At 39.9% G+C, this 20,738-nt stretch overlaps 1 protein-coding gene across 2 annotated transcripts; it reads left to right on the plus strand.

Annotated features, from left to right (window-relative positions):
• Window positions 1–822: 822 nt before the first annotated feature.
• On the plus strand, window positions 823–19,759 carry LOC116328443 (low-density lipoprotein receptor-like). 2 transcript variants are annotated; one of them, XM_031750243.2, is made up of 13 exons: window positions 823–1,117; window positions 1,725–1,859; window positions 2,793–3,170; window positions 6,853–6,972; window positions 7,155–7,280; window positions 9,011–9,176; window positions 11,962–12,177; window positions 12,697–12,815; window positions 13,047–13,186; window positions 13,753–13,894; window positions 13,972–14,169; window positions 16,023–16,183; window positions 18,100–19,759. In XM_031750243.2, exons 1-13 carry the CDS (start codon window positions 1,060–1,062, stop codon window positions 18,133–18,135), a joined length of 1,995 nt encoding a protein of 664 aa, XP_031606103.1. In that variant the 5' UTR covers window positions 823–1,059; the 3' UTR covers window positions 18,136–19,759. The 2 variants fall into 2 exon arrangements, with proteins under 2 accessions (XP_031606103.1, XP_039455444.1); XM_039599510.1 differs by lacking the exons at window positions 823–1,117; window positions 1,725–1,859; window positions 2,793–3,170 and adding an exon at window positions 4,729–4,865.
• The last annotated feature ends 979 nt before the right edge of the window (window positions 19,760–20,738 follow it).

Below are 20,738 nucleotides of genomic sequence, written 5' to 3' on the forward strand. Positions count from 1 at the left end.
TTTTTAAATATATTGCTAACCTTTAGCCTCCTAGTAGACATACCTGTATTATAAATGTGAAAATTCTCTGTGTTTTGTTGTTTGTTTTTAGAAAAGTTGAGCTCTAGCTTTGAAGTCAAGGTCCCTGAGATTTAAACCTTACAGAGATTTTCAGTAAATGCAACCATGGTATTGATTTAAAAATTATACATTGTCTTGTTCTTGAGTTATTGCATTCAGAAACTTGGGTGTCCACAGCGCCCCACCATATACCAAACTTTTTGTTTTTTAGTTTTTTCATAAAGATTACAACACACAAATAACACAAATGGGAACATATATGTCATTTTTTAAAAACGCTACTTTGATGTTATCTAATGCAGTGCAAAAAACAAACACAAACAAACAAATAAATTGATAACTGACACTGAGTCTTTTGTGTGCCCGCAGTCTGCACAACACACAGGGGAACACTGAGACTTCAGAAGATTTTCACTGTTTGTCTAATTCAGCCACAACTTTCAGATTTTTCACATAACAAGCAGCACTGATTTTGTCCTCATCATTGCAGCTGGCAGCACTTTATAAGGTGGTCTTTCACGTGAACACCGAAGAGAGATCTCAACAAATATCACTATGCAGTACTGTAAATGTCCAAAAAGACCTGGACTGATTATAATGTAGATACATTAATCAGAGTCATATATGTAATTTCTTTATTTTATATATAACCAACTTTTTCACAAATTCTATTAAAGTTTATTTATCAATATAATCAAACATGCTGAATATACAGAAAAAGACAGAACACGTGCAGAGGAGCTTGGAAAAGTGGACCGTTTGAGGCATTTCCATGTTAAAACCTGCGGCGATATAAAGATAAGCAAGTACAAAACATGCAGCAGGTTCTACTCAACACGAGCCAGTTCACGAGTATAAAAGGAACAGAACTAGACGAAGAAAGGAAGTATGAACGACGGAGAAAACAAGTACCAATTCGGAGACCTGACAGGTTGACAGGCTCGGCTCTTGCGTCATATTTGCGCGCCATCTGCCTCGCTTCTTTGGAGGACATTGAACATGGGACACCTTGGAGCTGTATTTCTTCTGGTCGTGGGTCTCTCCTTCCATGTTTGGGGTATGATATGGAAAGAAAAAGCTGCTTCTGCGTGTGTGTAAAATGAACCGGCTTGTCGTTTTCGGAGCGCGTGAAGAGCGCCTGTTACTTTGAATGAAGAGTGCTTGCAGCGCGAGCGGGGTTGAGCTTGGTCTGTTACTCATGACGTGTTTATGCTTTTACTGTTACTAAACCATAGACAAACAGGGCTTCAGGAAGCCGTGGCGTTTTATGTTCGGGTTATTGTGTGTGCGCGAGTGTGTCAACAGAAAACCCTAAAAACAACATTATATTATGGGATGTTTGCACAGTCACAGTCTGTTAGGGCCGAATGAATCATTATGATGCATTTGCATGAAACAAACTGGTACGAGAGCCTGTCACATTGTGATTGATTTAATGTGATTTTTTTTTTTTTTGCACTTTTTGGAAAATTTACGTGTTGCAGGTTGATTTTCGCAGGTTAATGAATGGATTTTAAAAAATTAAATATAGTACTCTTGGATATTCTTAAAATACCTATTTTGTCAGCAATGTAATGACCAAGTCCTTTCTTATCTTTAATAAGTCATTAATTTATCAGCTCATTTCCCACAGCAGTAAAACACTCAGTGTGCCTCGTTTCCAGGCGCTGCGGGTCACTTTGTGCCCGCCTGTCACCAGCAGCGAGAATTCACGTGCAGCGATGGCGCATGCATCTCCACTCTGAAGGTGTGTGATGGACATGCAGACTGTGAGGACCGATCGGACGAACTCCACTGCAGTGAGTGCACACATACTCTTCATCACACACATGCTCATTGCTTTGTGTTTAGCAACAAGGTGTAATCTGTTTGGCCTATTAGGGCTACTTTCTCAGTAACTTAGAAAAAAAGTAAATTCTGCATAAATACTTTTTTTTTTTTTTAAATAAAATTGAAAATTTTATCCATTAATTTATTTTAATTTTAATAAGGCAGCATAGTTGAGATGTTATGTTCCACGCATGACTGATATGTACTTTAATAATGTTACTAAATGTAAATCTGCACTGTTACAATTGTCTTACTCAAGATTTATGGCATACTGTACACTGTTGCACCCTTTGGACTTCTTTTGCAGAACAGATTAACTGCTGTTCTCATGCTGCGTGGGAATATGCCATTTGAGATTCTGTTTTTCTAATCCTGCTGAAGTCATGGGAGTCTTTGATATCGAATTCCAGAGAGATTTAGTGTTCATCAAGGACATCAGGCTGCAGGTTTGCCAAACAGAACCCTGTATGAGGGAGAACTTCTGAAAGGATTAGGTGTGATTTTAGGTTCAACATAAACTTTGCTGACGTGAATGAAGCCAGCAGGTTGGAATATTTGCAGAGTTGTTTAGAGCTTGGGGATGTGTGACTTAAACCTGGAAGGTTTTGGTTTGACTGCTGGCCAGGAAAACTAAAAAAGTGAATAATTTATTCATTCATCAGCTAGGCCAGGAGACTTTAAAGAGACTAATCCAATCCAGATTAATCCAGTATAACTAGGAGCATTAGACACATTTACTCTGTCGGATCATGCTCTTGTTTTCTTGTCTGTCTCAGATAAATGACACAAATTAAAGTGCCGACTTTAAACACCCCTTTACCTTTCAGATTATGTTTCCGCTGAAGCTTTAAGACACTCATGCTTGAATTTTAGTTTTAACTTTCAGCTGTGACTCTTCACAGGCCATGTGTGGTGCACCAAAGGTGAGTTTGCCTGCCAGAGCAGAAGGTGCATATCGATGGATTACTTATGCAATGGTGTGGATGACTGTGCCGATGGGAGCGACGAGACTTCCTGCATGAACTGCACTACTGGTTTCTTTTCCTGTGGGCCGTCTGACGCCTGCCTGCCTAGAAACAGGGTCTGCGACAGGCGGACTGATTGCCGAGATGGACGTGATGAGACCGGGGAGTTGTGTGGTTTAGCTCAAACCCTCCCGCAGGCGTCACCGAGATGTGCTGCGTCGGAGTTTCCATGCAAGAACGGCCACTGCATCCGTCATACCTGGAGGTGTGACCAGTCGGAAGACTGCTCTGACGGCAGCGACGAGGAAAACTGCGGTGAGTGATGTGCATCTCCACTTCCTTGGATAAAATGTTGAAGTTGTCAGTATCAAAGCTGTACTGGCTCTGTTGAACCTGTTTTTTTTTTATTTATTTATTTATTTTTATTTAAGGCATAAAGCAGAATAGAAAAATGCGATTCTGTCCACCTTTTTGTTAGGAACACTTAGACCCTGTTTTGCCTTCAGAACAACCTTAATTGTTGGTGGCATTAGATGCAACAAGGTGCTGAAACATTCCTCAGATTTTGGTCCATATTGACTTGATAGCATCACATAATTGCGGCGTATCCATGATGTGACATTAAAGTAAAAAGTTGCTTTGTGACGTGGCATATTATCTTCTAAAAGTGTGATTTAGTGGGGCAACTGGTTTCCTGTGTCAAAGATGTGGAGCTGTGGTAAAGAAGAGAAAAGGCACACCCATGAGCTGGTGTTATCAACATGACAGGAAGGCTTGTTCTTCCTCTGTGCCCCAAACACTACTCTATACCACCAGCCCGATGTGCACCTGGATGTGAAATAGCCATAAACCCACAAGAATGCTTGAATGATAGGTTAACCAGTACACACGTTAACAACATTACCTTCCCAGCAGCTTGAAGCAGTCTGCTTATTCTTTAATCAGCAAGGCATTTTCTCCCAAAGAACCGCCGCTTACTGGATATTTTCTGTCTTTCAGAGCAGCAGGTTCATGTCCTTGTGCACTGAAATATCTAATCAGCCATGTGATTGGCTGATTAGATATTTGCATTAGCTAACTTAATAGCTGGTAAGTGTATAAAGATTGTACTTTTAATAGTCAGCCAACACGTTTGACCTCTAGTGTTGCAGCTGCCACCTAGAATGAAGCCATACTGGATGCTGCTGCACACTGATGATGATGATAATGGGAAGTAGAATAAATATTGTATGCTGATACTCGAGTTCTACAAGCAACAAAGAATACAGACTAATCCAATTTGTGCAGGCCTGCAGCAATCACGTCTGATTCATTTTTAATAAGGCGCATGTTAACACTACTGTAATACAAGATAATGCTCTTGTAACTGGTGACATTTGATGCCTGAAGTTGAAGGTGGATAGAATGAAGGTAGATGGGAAGAGCTTTTACACAGATGTCCAGAAAGTGTGTGTAATGTTTGAAATGTTGGTGTCACAGAAAGAAAAATTGTCTCTGTACTCCCTGAGGAGTTTTCAGAATTTCCAAACTTTCAAACAGAGACAGGTCTCACAGTTTTGACTCACAAAACCGTTACACGTGTCACAGCGTCATCCACCAGAGGGCAGCATTGAGTTGCTGTACTGAAGTTATAACAGCCAAACATCTTAGCTGAAGGCTCTGTTCAGACCAGAGTTGATAACGATTGCTGCACCTTCATCGGTGCCTGAGTTGTTGGTCATCTGTACAGTTGGGAGACTAAACACAACGCAACCGTCTTACTAATGCGTGTGTGGGAAAGCTGAGTTAATCAGCAGAATTGCGCTTTCAGTTTGTTATCGAGTATAATAACAAGGTGCTAAAATTTCTCAGCTCACAGCTTCTGTGATGGGAGAAAATATGGCGTGCTGATGAATTATTCCACCTGCTTAACTGTACAAACAAATTCCCCAAAAGTTGGGATGTTTCCAGTAGAACATTAAAATGTTGGAACTGAGAAAATGTGCTGGAAGCTATCCCAGCTGTCACGAGGTAAGAGCTGGGGAACACTCTGGATACTCTGTTGCACATTTTCATGTTTTCCAAAAAGAGTTTAGATTCATCTGAAAACAGAACAGTTTACCGCTTTCTCTCAAAAAAGAGCTGACCCAGAGGAGATGTTGGTATATCATGTTCAAACACTTTAACTGGTTTTAAGATGAGACTTAAAACAAAGACCAAACCAGTAGTGACAGATGTGCCCAGTAGTGGAGTACAGGCCCCAAAGATGATTGAAAAGTACTTTTTTGTTGAAATTTCTTTTGTATTTGATCAGTGTGATAGAGGTTTAGTCATACTGTGAGCTGTGTTCACAGACGGTTATTTCTGGAAGTGTTCCTGAGCTCATGCAGTGATTTCCTTTGAAGAATCATGGCGCTTATTATTACATACAGTGGGCTGTGTGTGCTTTGTTAAGGTCACACCCATCCGGTGTTGATTTCCAGCCTTGTACTTTGAGTCTTTCGATGATATGTTATGAGTCTTTGTAGCTGGACATTGAGAAACATCAGTTTTGCAGACTGATTGAACCTTGAATCTTTATTTCTGTGAAACTCTGCCTCTCTAAGATGCTCTTTTTATACCCGCTCATGTTACTGACCTAACATGATTACCTGAAAATGTCCCCCAGGTGTTTCATTTCAGCAACACTTACTTTTCTAGCCTTTTGACTTTATCCCAACTTTTTTGAAATGCTTTACTGCCTGCAAATTTAAAATGCGCTAATATATTTAATTATGTAGTAAAATGTGTCAATTTAAATATTTGATAAGTTTTCTATATTCTACTGTGAATAAAATATAGTTTTATGAGATTTGCAAATCATTTTTACACAATATCCCACAATAAATGTCTTTTTTGTAGGAGCCAGACTCGTAAAAACACAAATCATTTGAGTGGATTTAAAAATTGCACATGAGCAGCAGTGGGACGAGGCTACTGATCATCGTATTTGCCAAACGGGATCCAAACCCCACTGTTGGTTGTGATAACTGTTTAAAACCTTTCTTCCTTAAAACATCCCTGTTCATGTTGGCCAGAGCCAAAACGAGACATGGAGTATTTTACAGCTGCAACATCAATCTTTACACCATCACACACACCAGTGGGCTGGGTAACAATTCACACAGGATCTGTTGCAGCAACGCCCTGTGAAAAAGTCAGAAAAAATAATGAGAAAAATGTAACTGTTTATATTTTTTTTACTGCGTTGAACTCTGGTAGAGGTGTTTGGGGTTTTTTTTTTAAATTTTATTTTTTGAAGGATGGTGTGCCAAATAATTGGACATCAAGGGCGTTGTCGTTTCAAGAGAAGGTGGGGAGAGTTTGTCTTGGAAAACTTCCAGAAGGTTGACGATATGCTTCTTTGAAATTAGAGTTGCAAATGCATTCAGTAAACGTAAGAGGTTCATTTCGCTGCCTCCTGGTAGAAGCACTTCAGCTCAGTTAAGCTGTTGCTGGCCATAGTCTCACATCTTCATGTTTGGAGCAAGTTAGAGAGTTGTGGTTTCTGAATGTTTTTCATAATTTTCTCTCGTCATCTGCATGAACAGCTGGGTAGAGGCTCAGGGGGTCATTGTGTTTCGGTGTGGTTACTGTACGTTTTAACCACAGTGCAGCTTGAGTTATATCCACCCCTGTGGTTGACACACCCGTTTGGATCCTCGTGTTCTCGTTGCTGATTCTCATGTTTTACTTTTTCTCAAGTTCAGCTGCCGAGCTAAAATTTCAAGCATCCCATTTTCATTAATGACGCCTTCAGATTGCTCGGTTAGCTTCGGATATGTTTAGAAATAATAAGCAAATGTTGTCATATGAACACACTAAAGTAAGATGATTGTGCTAAACATTAAACTCACTTAAAATCAGCACGATCATGGCTGGATATTATTAGTCAGAGCGTGGTGGTCCTTGGTGTGAAACCACTGCTGATGTGTGGTTTTTTTTTTTTTTTTTTTTTTTTTTTCCCTTCTTGTTGCAGATCAGGACGAGTGTCTGGTCAATAATGGTGGCTGTTCTCATTATTGCGTGGATCAGCCGATGGGTTTCTTCTGCAGCTGCCCCGACAACATGAAGCTGGTCAGTGACAGCCAGTGTGAGGGTGAGTGGCAGCCTGATGGAGCAGCTACAAAAACAACCCCATCCCAACATTTGTTTATTTTTTTATTCATAAGTCAGGGTTGTAGTGTTCGTCTTACATACATATTACAATAAAATGCGAGCTGTGAGTATTTACTCTTTAGTAAATGATCTCTTTAATTCTTTTCTTTTTTCTTTTTTTAGAGGTGGATGTGTGCCTGGAGAGGGACACATGTGATCAACTGTGTGTGCACAATAACAGCAGCTTCACCTGTGAGTGCCAAGAGGGCTACAGGATGAATGCAACAACTGGAGAGTGCAAAGCTGAAGGTGAACACCAAATTATCTCACAACAATTTCAGATGTGTGCCATCAGTGGAGTTGCTAGATCATCATCATCATCATTATTATTATTATTATTATTATTATTATTATTATTATTATTATTATGAGTAGAGATGGTGTCTGTCTCCTGAATCCCAACTGGAAGCTGGTTCCACAGAAGAGGGGCCTGAAAACTGAAGGCTCTCCCTCCCATTCTACTTTTAAATACTCTAAAGCGAAGTGCTCTAATAGGGTGATATGGTACTATAATGTCATTAAGATAAGATGGGGCCTGATTATTTAGGACCTTGTATGTGAGCAGCAGGATTTTGAATTCAATTCTGGATTTAACAGGAAGCCAATGAAGGGCAGCCAATATAGGAGAAATCTGCTCTCTCTTTCTAGTCCCTGTCAGTACTCTTGATGCAGCATTTTGGATTACCTGAAGGCTTTTCAGGGAGTTTTTTAGGACATCCTGATGAGTTTGATACCAAGTTAAAGAACGCCAGCAGCAAGTATTTACAAATCTGCGATTTATGATGTTTTGAACAGCAGGAAACCGTTTTCCAACACGATTTGACTGTAGGTTGAGAATGGTGTGGAATAGCCACGGGCATATTTGCTGAGTTAGTCTATTTGTTTTTATATTTGTTTATTTTCATCTGAGATGAAGTGTTTTTTTTGTTTTTGTGTTTTTTTTTATGAAGTCTGGCTCAGATCCGACTAATAGGCAAATCCCAAGTGGATGTCTTAATGTCTCAGACGTGTTTGTGATGTGGTCCACATGCATGAATTCAGTTGTTTTCTCTTCTTGCCCATTTGGTGCCACTGGTTAAATGTGATTTTTACCGTGGAGTTTTAAATGTTTTAGATTTAAAATAGTTGGCATAACACAGCAAACTAATCTAAAATCTCTAAACTGGTCCTGTGTTTTTTCTTTTTTCTTTCTTTTTTTTTTTTTTTTTTTTTGTTGGTTACCCTGGCTGATGGGTATTGTTGCGTTTGGCAGAGCGGACTCCCAAGTTTGTGAATGTGATAACACAAGAATGAGGTAACATAGGAGCTTCAAATTGATACCATAGGTGCATCGACTAACAATCTCTGACAAGTTTATATATTAGTAACCTTGATCTAAAGCTCAAGGTTACTTGAAAGGTGAGGGGTAGCCCTGCCAATATTCCTCTATGTTATCAACAGTATCTGCAAGTACAATCAAACTATTGTTTAAAGTTCAGACAGGTTACACCTTAACATATATTGACTCAGTCACACTATATAGTTGACACGACTGTACAAACATGTTGCTAAATCCGAAACTTCAGCATAGATACATCTACTGTAGTTAATGCCATTTTCCATTCCATTGTGTTATCGTGCGACTTACAGTGTTTGTGTTGTGTAAACTATTGTAATATAAACCTCTCACTGAAAAAATAAAGGCAAAGAGTTCAAAGCAGGCCCGGTGACCTTGTCCACATGTCTTCAAGGACATTTGGAAAAGTAAAAAATAAATAGTTATGGCAGATCTCATTTATATGAATTAATACATTGAAGATAAATAGATATAGACTTTATTAAGCTCACACTGGGGAAATTCTCTTGTTACAACAGCACAGATGTCAGCAAGAAAAATGGAAATTAGAGATTTACAAGAGAAATGAAAATGAAGATAAATACAGAGTAATTTCTACTGTTTACCAGTGGTTACTGTATACAGTAAATGTGTGTCTTTTCAGGAGATGAAGCTCAGCTGGTCTTCACCACTTCCAAAGGGATCCAGCTGAAAAACATCAGCAGCTCTGAGTACAGGGAAATGGCACCGCATGTGCCAGGGCCTCTGGCTGTCATGATTTCTAACCGCACACTATACTGGGCCCAACAAGGAAGAGTCTCCATTTACAGGTAACAGAGTGCATGTGCAGCACATTTCTGTATGTTCTGCTTTCCAAAGTCAAATGTGACAGTTGCAAGAAAATTTGAGGTCCAAAAAAAGTGCTGTCAGCGTTAATCTTGTTAAAATAACGTTAACGCCGTAACAGCACGGCATTAGCGTGGTTAGCTGGTTAAAGCATTTGCGCCATGAAGCCCCAGGCACGGGGCGATCCGCGTTAACTCGCTAACGGAGATTTGCCATGTTAATGCAGTTATGGCGTTAACGTCATTTTAACAAGATTAACCCTGACAGCACTAAAATAAACACATGGATGTTCACCCATTTTTTGTTTTTTATTTATTTTTTTTCCTAACGCTGATGTGGATCTGTAAGTGAGATGGACCACACCCATTTTCAGAGGATCAGTTTTAGTTTCCTAACTATTATTAGTTACTTATTATTAAAAATATAGAAAACATGATCTGATCAGATTAAAAAGGGTACTTTGATAAAATAACCTTTTGAAATCTGGGAATTGTTTCCTGTCTGTGGACCAAAACTGATCAGCTGCAGAGCAGAGAGATTGGATTTTGATATTCCTATCTGTATGCAAAGCCCTAACTGGTCTCCTTTAATAGGCACACATTTACCGGACTACAGTAACCTGTCAGGTAGGGGTCTGAAACTCGCGGCCCGGGGACCACTTGGGGGAAGAAATCTAATGCAGTTTGGCCCTTGAAGTTGGCTTTTTTGTTAGGGAGGATGTGTTTGTTGTTGAGCGCAATGTTAAAAGAAGTTTTTAAAAAAAGCAAAAAAAGAGTTAATATGAAGGCAATATGAGCACAAACATGCTGAGGGATTGGCTGTTAGTTCAGTGAGTCCAAAACTAATGTGTACACTTATGTCTGCACTTTTATTTTGTTAAATATGAACAAATGATAGCAGAAGTGCTGCTGTGAGGGGTAAAATGTGTTCACATTTGAACATTTTTGGAAATATTTCTGGGTGTTTTCGTTTTTTTTTTTGTTGTTTTGTTTTTGCATTACCTGAACACAAAAGTGGCCCTCCAGTGAGATGACGGTGTCAGCAGTGGCCCACAGCTCATTTAGGTTAGGTGTTGATAAACTGTGTTCACACGCTCTTACTTGTCCACCAGTGCTTGCAGTATAAATAAACAGTACAGCACCGTGGTCTGAAATGTGACCCGAACACAAAAACGCTATGGGACGGTGAAAACAGCCACATGCTGCGGCGCCACTATCCGTGTGACTACCGCCATGACTGAACTCCAGGTTCAAACCAAACAGTATGTTCTGATTCTCAAAATGTCACACACTTCACTTCACAGCTGTTTTTCTTAGACAGCTTTGACTCAGATTAAGGCAATAGAAACCAAATAACCTTCACCTGGTCAGATTATTTGGGTAATAGGTAATTTAATTTAAATATCAAACATCCTCTCTCTCTCATTCCACACAGTAAAAAAACCCAGCACACAGGTGTGTCAGTGCTGGTGAGGAAATGCTTTTTATCAGAAAATTTATTCTAGTTCAGCAGATGTTAATGATGCAAAGCAGTTCTGGATAATAGTAATTCTCAGAAGCATTAAAGAGTGACGTGAGTCTGCTGATAGGGATATAAGGGAAATTTCTTTATGCTGGTTCATTCAAATGACTCATCACAGGCAAACATGAGTCAATTTCCACATTGTAAACAAGCTCTTCAAGTTCTAGACAGAAGATCATATATCACCCATGTCATGTACTTACTAAATAAATCATGCTAAGATTTGAGACACTACTGTTGCAAACGTCCAGCCTGTATCTTGCAGATTGCTTTCTCCTATTAAGCGATTAATGCTCAGCTTAAAAAAATAAATGGTTAATGGTTAACAATTTCATCCTTGTGGTTTTCACGTGTGGCTGAATGTGGTATGAAGCATTGTTTCCCTTGTGTGACTGATGTATTTTGTACATGTTCCAGAGAGAAATAAACAACAAAAGTTTAAGAAATGCTCTGAAAAATAACATAAAAGGTCAGATTTGGTGTTAGTCACAGTTCCCACGATTTCAGCCTGTTGTTCCTGTTGAAGTTATTGACTGTAGAGATCAAACAAAGAGGATACGTATGGTTTAACCCTACAGTGCAACCTAGGCAGTGATGTTGGGTAGTTTGCGTGCTAGCATAGTTTAAAGAACTTGCAATGACGTATATCGCCTGTGTACCATCAAGGGCCTTGTTTAGTGTCTTGGCGTGCCCATGGTTATCACACGTTCTCCACCCAACCGGGTAATAAACTGTCCCTCTGTCTCCTGGAAGGAGGTATGGGGACAGTCTCTTCCCTACAGCTGCGAAATCTAACACTAAAGTGCACAAGTATTGGCTTCTAGTAGTACATTTAAAAACTAAAATAAAAAATCGGACTTGAATAATATAATATAATATAGTATAATATTTTAAAAAATGTGTTTTGAGGAACTGGTAAAAGTCTCACTGAAACAAAACCGGAAACATCAGCCTGGTGGTGGAGGGGAAGGAAATGCCAGTCATGAAAGTTATTATTATGTGGTGGGGGTGACTGTGGTGATGTATCAGTCTGAGACCGTACTAAGGCTAACATTATTGTTGCTAATGTGGCTAAAATAAGCGAGTGTCATAGATGGGGTCTGATTGTTACAGCTAAAATTTCAAGAAACATGTTTTTTTTTTTTTTGGTTTTTTTTGGTTTTTTGTTTTTTTTGGGTTTTTTTGTTCCTTGTGTTTTTAAAATGTATTGTCTGGGCTTCCTACTGTCACTCTTGCATTGTTTCTTAGGATCTCCATGGATAGAAAGCCACAGGAAAATGTGTTGGTGCTGAAAGTCCAAGATTCGGTAACGAGCATGGCGGTGGATTGGATCCACCAACTTCTCTACTGGACCAGTATAGAGAGGGGGTGGGTTAGCGTGGCCTTTCTGGATGGTTCAGCTCATCAGCGGCTCATCACAGGGCTCGACAAACCCTCCGCAGTGGCTGTGGATCCTCTCCGAGGGTACGAGGCTCCGGGATTTTGCATTTCATTTTAATGGTTAACAGCACAAGATAAAGAAAAAAAAAAAAGCTTCATCTGTGATAACGTGCTGTTGCATCACGGTTGTTAAATAACAGTCTTTGTATTTCTAAGCAAAGAAGCTAAAAGCTAGCACGTCACACCTTTACTTATCCAGGGAGGAGCAGCACATTACAAAACACTACATTAATACAGTTGCATGGTGTTCAAGCATGACTGTGTTCTCATCAGTCATGCTTGAAGGCTTTGAATTATTCAAATAATACATCCTCTTCCTGGTTTAAATGCCAGTAGGTCCAACCACTTCCTTTATTTTTGCACATTTTTTTTTTTTGTTTGTTTTTTTTCATAATTATTGAAGCATTATTTGTTAGCAAATAGGATTTTCTCCTGAATTCAAAATTGCAACAAAAGACATCACCATCACCAAAAGGTGAAATAATAGTCTTAAAAATCAAAGCTACAGAAGATCAAAACATGGGTGCTTTTTTCTTTTCTCAGACTGCTTTTCTGGGCAGAACGTGGCGGCTCCCCAAAGATCGAAAGCGCCGGTTTGGACGGCTGCGACAGAAAAGCTCTGGTCACTTCCTCAATACGCCAGCCTGTAGCCCTCTCTCTAGGTACGTTCTGACATTTCAGATCAATTGCTGTTAAACTGGTTTCTCTAAATAATGCAGACGCATTATTTAGAGAAGCCAGAGAAGAGGAAAAACATCTTCGTCCTTAAATCAGGAACAACATGAGTTCATTTTTCTGTACCTCAGGCAGAAGTCAGACCTTCAGTTTGGTCCATTTGAATATATTTTTGTTGAGTCACTTAGTGCTGGTATTCATGTCGCACGTTCCCTTAGATATGCCTCGGCAGCTGCTGTACTGGTTTGACGAGGGAATGAGAAGAATCTCGAGAGTAAATCTAGACGGTCGTCAGCGTAAAACGGTGGTGGAGTCTAACGGCTATCTGGACAGGGCGTTTGGACTGTCTGTGTTCGAGGTACACGAATTACATTATGGTCTGTGCTGCCTGACATCCAGACAACAACAAATGCGTTTTGAAAACTGAAGGCAGCTAAATGCAAGGAAACTAAATGCAGTGCATCCAGAAAGGATTTACAGTGCTTCACTTCTTACACTTTTCGTCATTTTGCAGCTTTATTCCAAAGTGTATTAAATTCATTTTTCGCTTTAAAACGCTACACACAATACCCCTAACACAACGTATGTGTCAAAAGGGCCTAAATTTCCACTAAAAGATCTATTGTTTGTGCCGTTGGCTATCACTAAGAAGACATGCTGCTTGCACATTTCACCGGTGCTTGATTAGTCCTCTTTTATAACTTCATCACAGCTGGGTTAAAGAGCTCAGCATCAGTGCATCAGCTACAGCTTAAAACGAAAGAGAATATTTGGCCTGCACTACTTGAGGGAAGTGCTGTGAGTACTTCCTGGATACACTCTATACAAGAAAATCACTTCATGATGAGATATGGAGCTTTCTTCTTGCATGCAAAGCCTGATTTCTGCTGTGTGCTGGTAAAGCTTTTCCTCACTGGGTTTCAGGGATTTGTATATTGGAGTGACGAAGTTACGCGATCCATCTGCCGAGCAAACAAACACAACGGCAGAGACCTCCAAGTGCTTCTGTCTAACGTCACCTCGCCAGGTCGTGTGCTCATCATACACCCTGTTCTCCAACCAAAAGGTATGCCCAATCAAAATGTGACTTCTTCACACTGTAGGTAGGTCCCAGACTGATCATTTTTGCTGATTTCTTCTAAGGACCCTCCGTTTGTGGACGTCCAAGGGCAGTTTGCCATCACGAGTGTGTCATTGACTTGCTGACTCAGGGCCCAAAGTTCAGCTGTGTTTCTCCAGAAATGGGAAGAAACAAAACAGAGGAAATTCCTGCAATCTCTCGTTCAGTTCCTGCAACAGCTTTATCGGATCCTACATTTGTGGGAATCCTTTCTCTGATCGGTAAGAAACTGTCAAAGTCTCAAGACGTTTAAACAAATCAGATCCACGCTGGACATGAAAGGACATGAAAGGTCATCTTTAATTAGTACTGGCACAAATATTTCAGCCAGTCATTTCCTTTTAGTTACAGTTTACCAGAGTGATTAGTAATGATTTCATCCTTAAGGTATGCCACCCTGCAATAAACATGCAGCAGGTCAGTCATCAGAGGGAGATGCACCGATCAGGCCTAACATTATGACCACCTGCCTAATATTGTGTTGGTCCCACTTTTGCTGCCAAAACAGCCATGACCCATCGATGCATGGACTCTACCCGAGCTCTGAAGTTGTGCTGTGGGATCTGGCACCAATAAGTTAGCAATCAATAATTTTATTTTGTTGTTGTTGTGTTTTTTTTTTTAAGTCCTGTAAGTTGCAAGATATGACCTCCATGGATCAGACTTGTTTGTCCAGCAAATCAGAGAGATGCTCTGTTGTATTGAGATCAGTAGAATTTGCAGAGCAAATTAAAACCTCAAACTGGTTGTTGTGCTCTTCAAACCATTGCTGAAGCATTTTTGCTTTGTGGCATGGTGCATTATCCTGCTGAAAGAGGCCACAGCCATCAGGGAATATGGTTTCCATGAAAGGGTGGACAGGGGTCTGCATGGGTACCGTGACTGATTTGTGTCTGTGCAGCCTCGTATGCAACTAACTAATGCACTGTATTCTGACACCTTTCTATCAGAACCAGCATGAACTTTTTTGGCAATTCGAGCTTTGGTAGCTCGTCTGTTGGTTTGGACCACACGGGGCAGCCTTTACCCCCCACGTGCATCGATGGGGCTTGGTTGGTTTTACCATTGTTCCTTGCTTGGACCACTTTAGATAGATACTGACCACCGCAGACCCGGGCCACCATGACAAAATGTTCATTTGTTCCCTGATAATATCACACCTCTAACAGGTGCCATAATAAACGGATAATCAGTGTTATTCACATCACCTGTGTGGTCATAATGTTATGCTTGATTGCCTGGATGCAATTTCCCCGAAATGCAGAACTGACCGCCACAGGAAATCCTTTGTACCGGTGGCAATAAGACTGTTTAACTCTTCCTCATTCTGTAGGTGATTCTCCTAAGACGATTACCTATATTATTCTGTTCCCTCCCAGACCGTGCAATATTACCCAAAGGTACTTATTGAATATTGTTTTCATCCCCCCATCATATGCTGCTACTCCCTTTATTCTATTGCACAATACTTTGTCACTTTCTAGAACCGCCTGCACTGATAGTTAGCTATATCCTGGTGAATAAATAACTATGTATATTACCTGTTAGAGTTATCCGACACCATGCACTATCCTACTGTATATTACTATATTACTGTACACTATACTTATTGTATATATTGTATATCTTATATCTATTTCATCTGCTCCTCTGTCTCTCCTGCTGCTTTGAGCATGTACGTGACAAAAGAATTTCCCTCGGGATAAATAAAGTTGTTCTTATCTTCTTATCTTATCTTATCTTATGTATGAAGACAGGCGTGCATATGAATATCTTTGCAAAAAATGCTTGTATGAATGTGCATGAATGAGACCTGTTTTATAAAAATGCCCAAATGGAGTAGAAATGCACTATAAGAAGCATTTCATTTACCATAAATATAAGTTAATGTTTTCTAGTTTTTATGAAGTGTTGTTAATGCAAGGCTTTTTCCACAAGTGTTTTTCCACTCATGCTTGCCACCCATTTGTCCACTCAGTGGAGGTAATAGAGGTGACATCATGCATGACTTCAGCTTCTATGTCATGTCTGGAACTCCAAAAAAAGTGATTAATTTCCTGTGTGTGTTTCCAAGTGTTCCTCAGTGTCCTGCTGGTGGGAATGGCTGTGTGGTGGTGGAGGAAAGAATTACAACCTTACAGGTCTCTCACTGTGCCGAGCTTCTCCCTGAAGGAATCCCAGGACCCCCTCATCAGTCAAGAGCCACCGATGGGTTTAGACACACCTATGGTCAAGGTGAGAGGAGTTTGAAGGTAAAACCAGGAGTCGGTGTTTGTGCAGAGAAGAGATATTGTAAGTTTGTGTGAGAGATACAGCGTGCTGCTTTACATGTTGTTTTTTAAATTCATGGCTATCTTACAGCCTCTGTTTTATCTTTTTTGGACAATGAGATGCAACCCTCACAGGCAAAAATGTTTTAAGATTGTATTTTCAGTCCTCAGTGAGTTAGTAATCCTGCAAAAACACATCCAAACAAGGAAACTACATAATAAACAATAAAGGGAAACCATAGCTATTGGGCAGCGAGCAGGCAACTGCAAACTGAACCTGGACCCACACACAGTATGTGCATTAAGCCATAAAAGCAATATTTTCAAATTTTTGTCATTCCCATTTTTTCCCTGCACAGCAAAACAAACTGTTCATTGTTTTTACAGGATTATTGCTTAAAGAAAACTCTAAAGAAAAACTGGCATTCCCCCCAGTGTTTTACATTCATCACCCAGATACCTACATGGGGGGTTACGCAAATAACACAGCCTTCAATATATGGGTCGACAGTGTGAAATGCATGTCAGAACATGTACAGACCAAAATATATGCTAACTAGTTGCTATCTAATCTAGCAGTTCATTTAAAGTTTAGTTATACAGCCCCATATCACAACAGCAGTCCCCTCAAGACACTTTATACTGTAAGGTCAAGACTACAATGATACAGAGAAGGCCAAAAATCGGATGACCTCCAAGCAAGCACTTTGCGACAGTGGGAAGGAAAAATTCCCTTTTAACAGGAAGAAACCTCCAACAGAGTCACTTAATCCAGCTCTAACTATGTGCTTTATCAAAGAGAGAGCTGGCTTACAGGAGAGGGGGGCCTGTAAGCTACTTTTAAATGCCCTGAGAACCACAAGTAAGCCTGCAGTCTGAGAACGAAGAAGTAAAACTTAGGCTTGCATTAACCTCTAATGAGGCCTGCTTTACATGCTAGAAGAAGCAAATTAGTAGACGTTAGGGAGTATATTGTGGCTAATGTGCAGGCTTCTCTTATTAGAGGACACAGGATTAACAAACAGCACACTGTGTTATCATAAGGTCCCTGACTCAGCCTTTAGTAGCCCTGAACAATGTTTTCACTATAGGAAGGCCGGCTAAGATAATCCCATTTGTTGGAGTCCTGACATGGTTTTTTTTTTTTTTTTTTTTTTCCCCATTAAACTTTCATGTTATTTGTTTGTTTTTGGCTTTGCTTGCTGCTTTGACTCAAGCAGCGTTCAGTAGTGATACACAGCTCGGGGGTTGGGTTAATGTGGATTAAAACCTGGTGATCCTTCTTGGGTTATTTCATTACAGTCAGTCAGATCTGATCAAGCCACTGTGAGCAGTTCTGGTGAAGAACAGCGGATTTCTTTGAGTGTAAAATTGGGGATGGATGACCAAAGAAACCTAGTGCTTCTAATTATAGCTACTTTCATGTGTGTGTTGTCCTTGAATTAAGCTGTGGTAAGTGCAGCAACATTCTCTCTTCGCAGTTAAAAAAAACCAGCCTTGTGCTTCTGAAGCGACATGATCAACAAGTGTTTCCTCTTCAGGAAAACACGCACACGCATGTCTTGCTATTAAGATTTGAAACCAGAAACCTCAGATTTTCTAATTTGCATCTCAGCTTTTAAAATAGTAAGAAAGAACTGCAAATGGGCTGTTTGAAATGCAGACAGAATACATCCTTTAAGCTACAGTTTCTTCCACCTGTCTAGACTTTAAACTGACACACATCACAATATAAACAAACAGGCTGTCCCATCAATGAGTTTCTTTTGTTTGTGCGGACTTTATCCTAGAATATATATAAGGAGAAACACAGTTTGACTCACAAGTTGGAGGCTTATCCCATGCAGCAGGTTGACTAAGTCGTGTTTTCTTTGCTGCCAGGAAACTTTGCTTAAGCGGGACTTGGACGGCGAGTGAAGGTTTGACACAAGTGATCAGCTGACTGGGTTTCTGCCGGTGAACCTCGTGGTGTCCCAACCAGGCAAAGACCTCGGAGCTGATAGGACATCAAGGCAGCAAGCAAGCCTGGCTGATTGTTCCAACTCCCCTGGAAATTTAAATCTGTGATCTGGGATAAATATCTGCATTTGAAGAGGAGGAAAAGCCTTCACTTTTTAGGATATTTTTCGCATAGCTCTCGCAACTCACTTTGTTTTTGTTAAAGTCATAGTTTATTTACTTAATGGTGAACAAGCACATCCAGTGTCTTTTTCTTTAAGTATATCTAAGAAATGTTCATCAGGTTTACTGTTAAGGTCTTCACATTTCCATGTGAACTGAAGACGAGGTGAAACTATGTGTATGAAGGACACTGGCAGTGAGGTCATTCTGGTAATTGACAACACAGTTTGCTGGTTTCTTTGATATGTTTTGCACTTTTGATCAAAGAGAATGAGCAACTGGAGGACGAGGTTTCACAGATGAAATTATTTAGTCACTAATATTTGTTCATATTTGGTTTTTGGTTTAGTTGCATCTTTTTACTGAATGTTTTGAGTACTTTTTGCCTTATGTTCAATTCGCCAAACTTAACTCCAGCAGTATTACAAGTTTTACTTCCTCACATCAAGCAGGAATCATGCGAGCAAATGCATTAATTTCTTAGACATTTAGTTTGGCACATTGTAAAGAGCATCACCCAATGTATGCATAGTCCTGTTTACACACTCTGTGTGAATCCTGCAGGGTACAAAGTGCAAAGTGTAGAAGGTCACTCTTGTGTGTTTTCACAGACTGGATTAAAGCTGAAAGTTAAATATTGATCTAAAAAATCCATCCCTACCAGGATGTTTTTTTTTTTTTTTTTTTTTTTTTTTTTTTCCCCTTCGGCTTAGTTCGATAACGTTTTGAGAGTTTTCATCAGTGTTTGACTGCTTTCCCATTTTCTACAATATAACATCAACTATCTAGCAGCCATTTTTGTGCAGCACACGTTTTATTACCAGCCCAGAAGCTGGCTGAGTTAAACATTTCAACATTCCTACCCTGGCTTATGGCATCATTTGGAATCTGAATTCAGTTTAAAGTGACCTTTAAATAAGTAAATAAATAAAAGGCTTTTTTCTTAGTCCATTACCGAGAAGCAGTGCCAACTGTTAGAAAACAAATAACTGTATTTATCCCACTTTTCTTTAAAATGGAGAAATAAGTGGTAGCTGGTTCAGTGGCAGCAGTACTGTAACGTAGTGTAAGAAGTCAAAGGAAAAAGGCAAATAGGATTTGTGTGTTTGCAGGTTTGGGGGTTTCTTCATGTTTTTTTGTTTGTGCATTGATGCGGTTGTGGTTGATGCTGTTGAATGGTTGAAATGCCTTATCTGATTTCAGTCTCTTGATTTGTTTTTATCTGTTGGACCTTAAAAAAAAAAAAAAAAAGATCTATTGGCAGTAACTGACAAACTGCTGACTTGTATTGTTAATATTTATTTTGGTGGGTTTATTTATTTTACAATAGTATTGCAGCTGATTTTGTGCTGTCTCTGTACTTTACATAATTCTGTTAATTGCTATAAATGAGTCAAAGAATTTTGTTTTCCTACATTTGATGTTGTTGCATTTTGACTTCATTGCTCTCTGCATGGAAACTATGAAAGTTTTAGCTAATCCAATCGTGACAAAGCACCAGTTGTACCGAATGTCAGGAGCCTCCTGCAGCTCTGTCTGCACTGCAACGATCTGTTTTAATTAATAACTCCGAACAGACCAGAGTTCATTTAATATGTTCTGTGTTTGTGCATTTATGTTTGCCTCTTAACTATACACTCGCTGGCCACTTCATTAGTTACGCCTAGCTAGTACAGAATTGGACCCCTTGTTGCTTTCAGAACGACTTTAATTCTTCGTGGCACCGATTCAACAAGGTGCTGAAAACTTTCATCAGATTTTGATCCATGTTGATACAACAGCATCACACAGTTTGTGCACATCCCAAGAAGCTACAACATAAGAAGCAACAATACTCTCGTAGGCTTTGGTGTTTAAATGATGCTCAGTTGGGACTAAGGTGCCCAAAGTCTGCCAAGAATGTCTGCCTCACACCATTAAACCAAAACCAAAACCACCAGCCTAAACCGGTGATACAAGGCAGGATGGATCCATGCTTTAGTTTTGTTCACACCACAGTGGCTCTACCAACTGCATTTTTGCAGCAGAAATTGAAACTCTGTAGATGAAGCCTTTGTGACACAGTCGCCTCAATTTCCTGTTATTGACTCATAGGAGTGGCATCCTGGGTGACTGTTGCCATCCCAGCAGCTTGAAGCAGTCTGATTATTTTCCCCTGACCTCTGGCATCAGCAAACATTCTTTCTCAGAGAACTGCCGCTCACTGGATGTTTTCTCTTCATTTGGACCATCCTCTGTAAACCCTAGAGCTGGTTTTGTGGGAAAACCACAGCAGATCAGCATCTTTTGAAACACTCAGACATTCAGTCGCTTAAATCATCTTTCTTCCCCATTCTGACGCTCAGTCCGAACTTCGGCAGCTCATCTTCAACATGCTTATTTACTGGCAGTAACTGAAA

The sequence above is a fragment of the Oreochromis aureus genome, linkage group 15, assembly GCF_013358895.1.
Source record: "Oreochromis aureus strain Israel breed Guangdong linkage group 15, ZZ_aureus, whole genome shotgun sequence".
Taxonomy (NCBI): domain Eukaryota; kingdom Metazoa; phylum Chordata; class Actinopteri; order Cichliformes; family Cichlidae; genus Oreochromis; species Oreochromis aureus.

Coding starts and splice junctions, on each gene's coding strand:
- LOC116328443 (XM_031750243.2), top strand. CDS start 1,060: ATGGGACACCTTGGAGCTGTATTTCTTCTGGTCGTGGGTCTCTCCTTC. Junction 12,178..12,696: donor GCTGTGGATCCTCTCCGAGG/GTACGAGGCTCC, acceptor TTCTTTTCTCAG/ACTGCTTTTCTGGGCAGAAC. Junction 14,170..16,022: donor GGGAATCCTTTCTCTGATCG/GTAAGAAACTGT, acceptor TGTGTTTCCAAG/TGTTCCTCAGTGTCCTGCTG.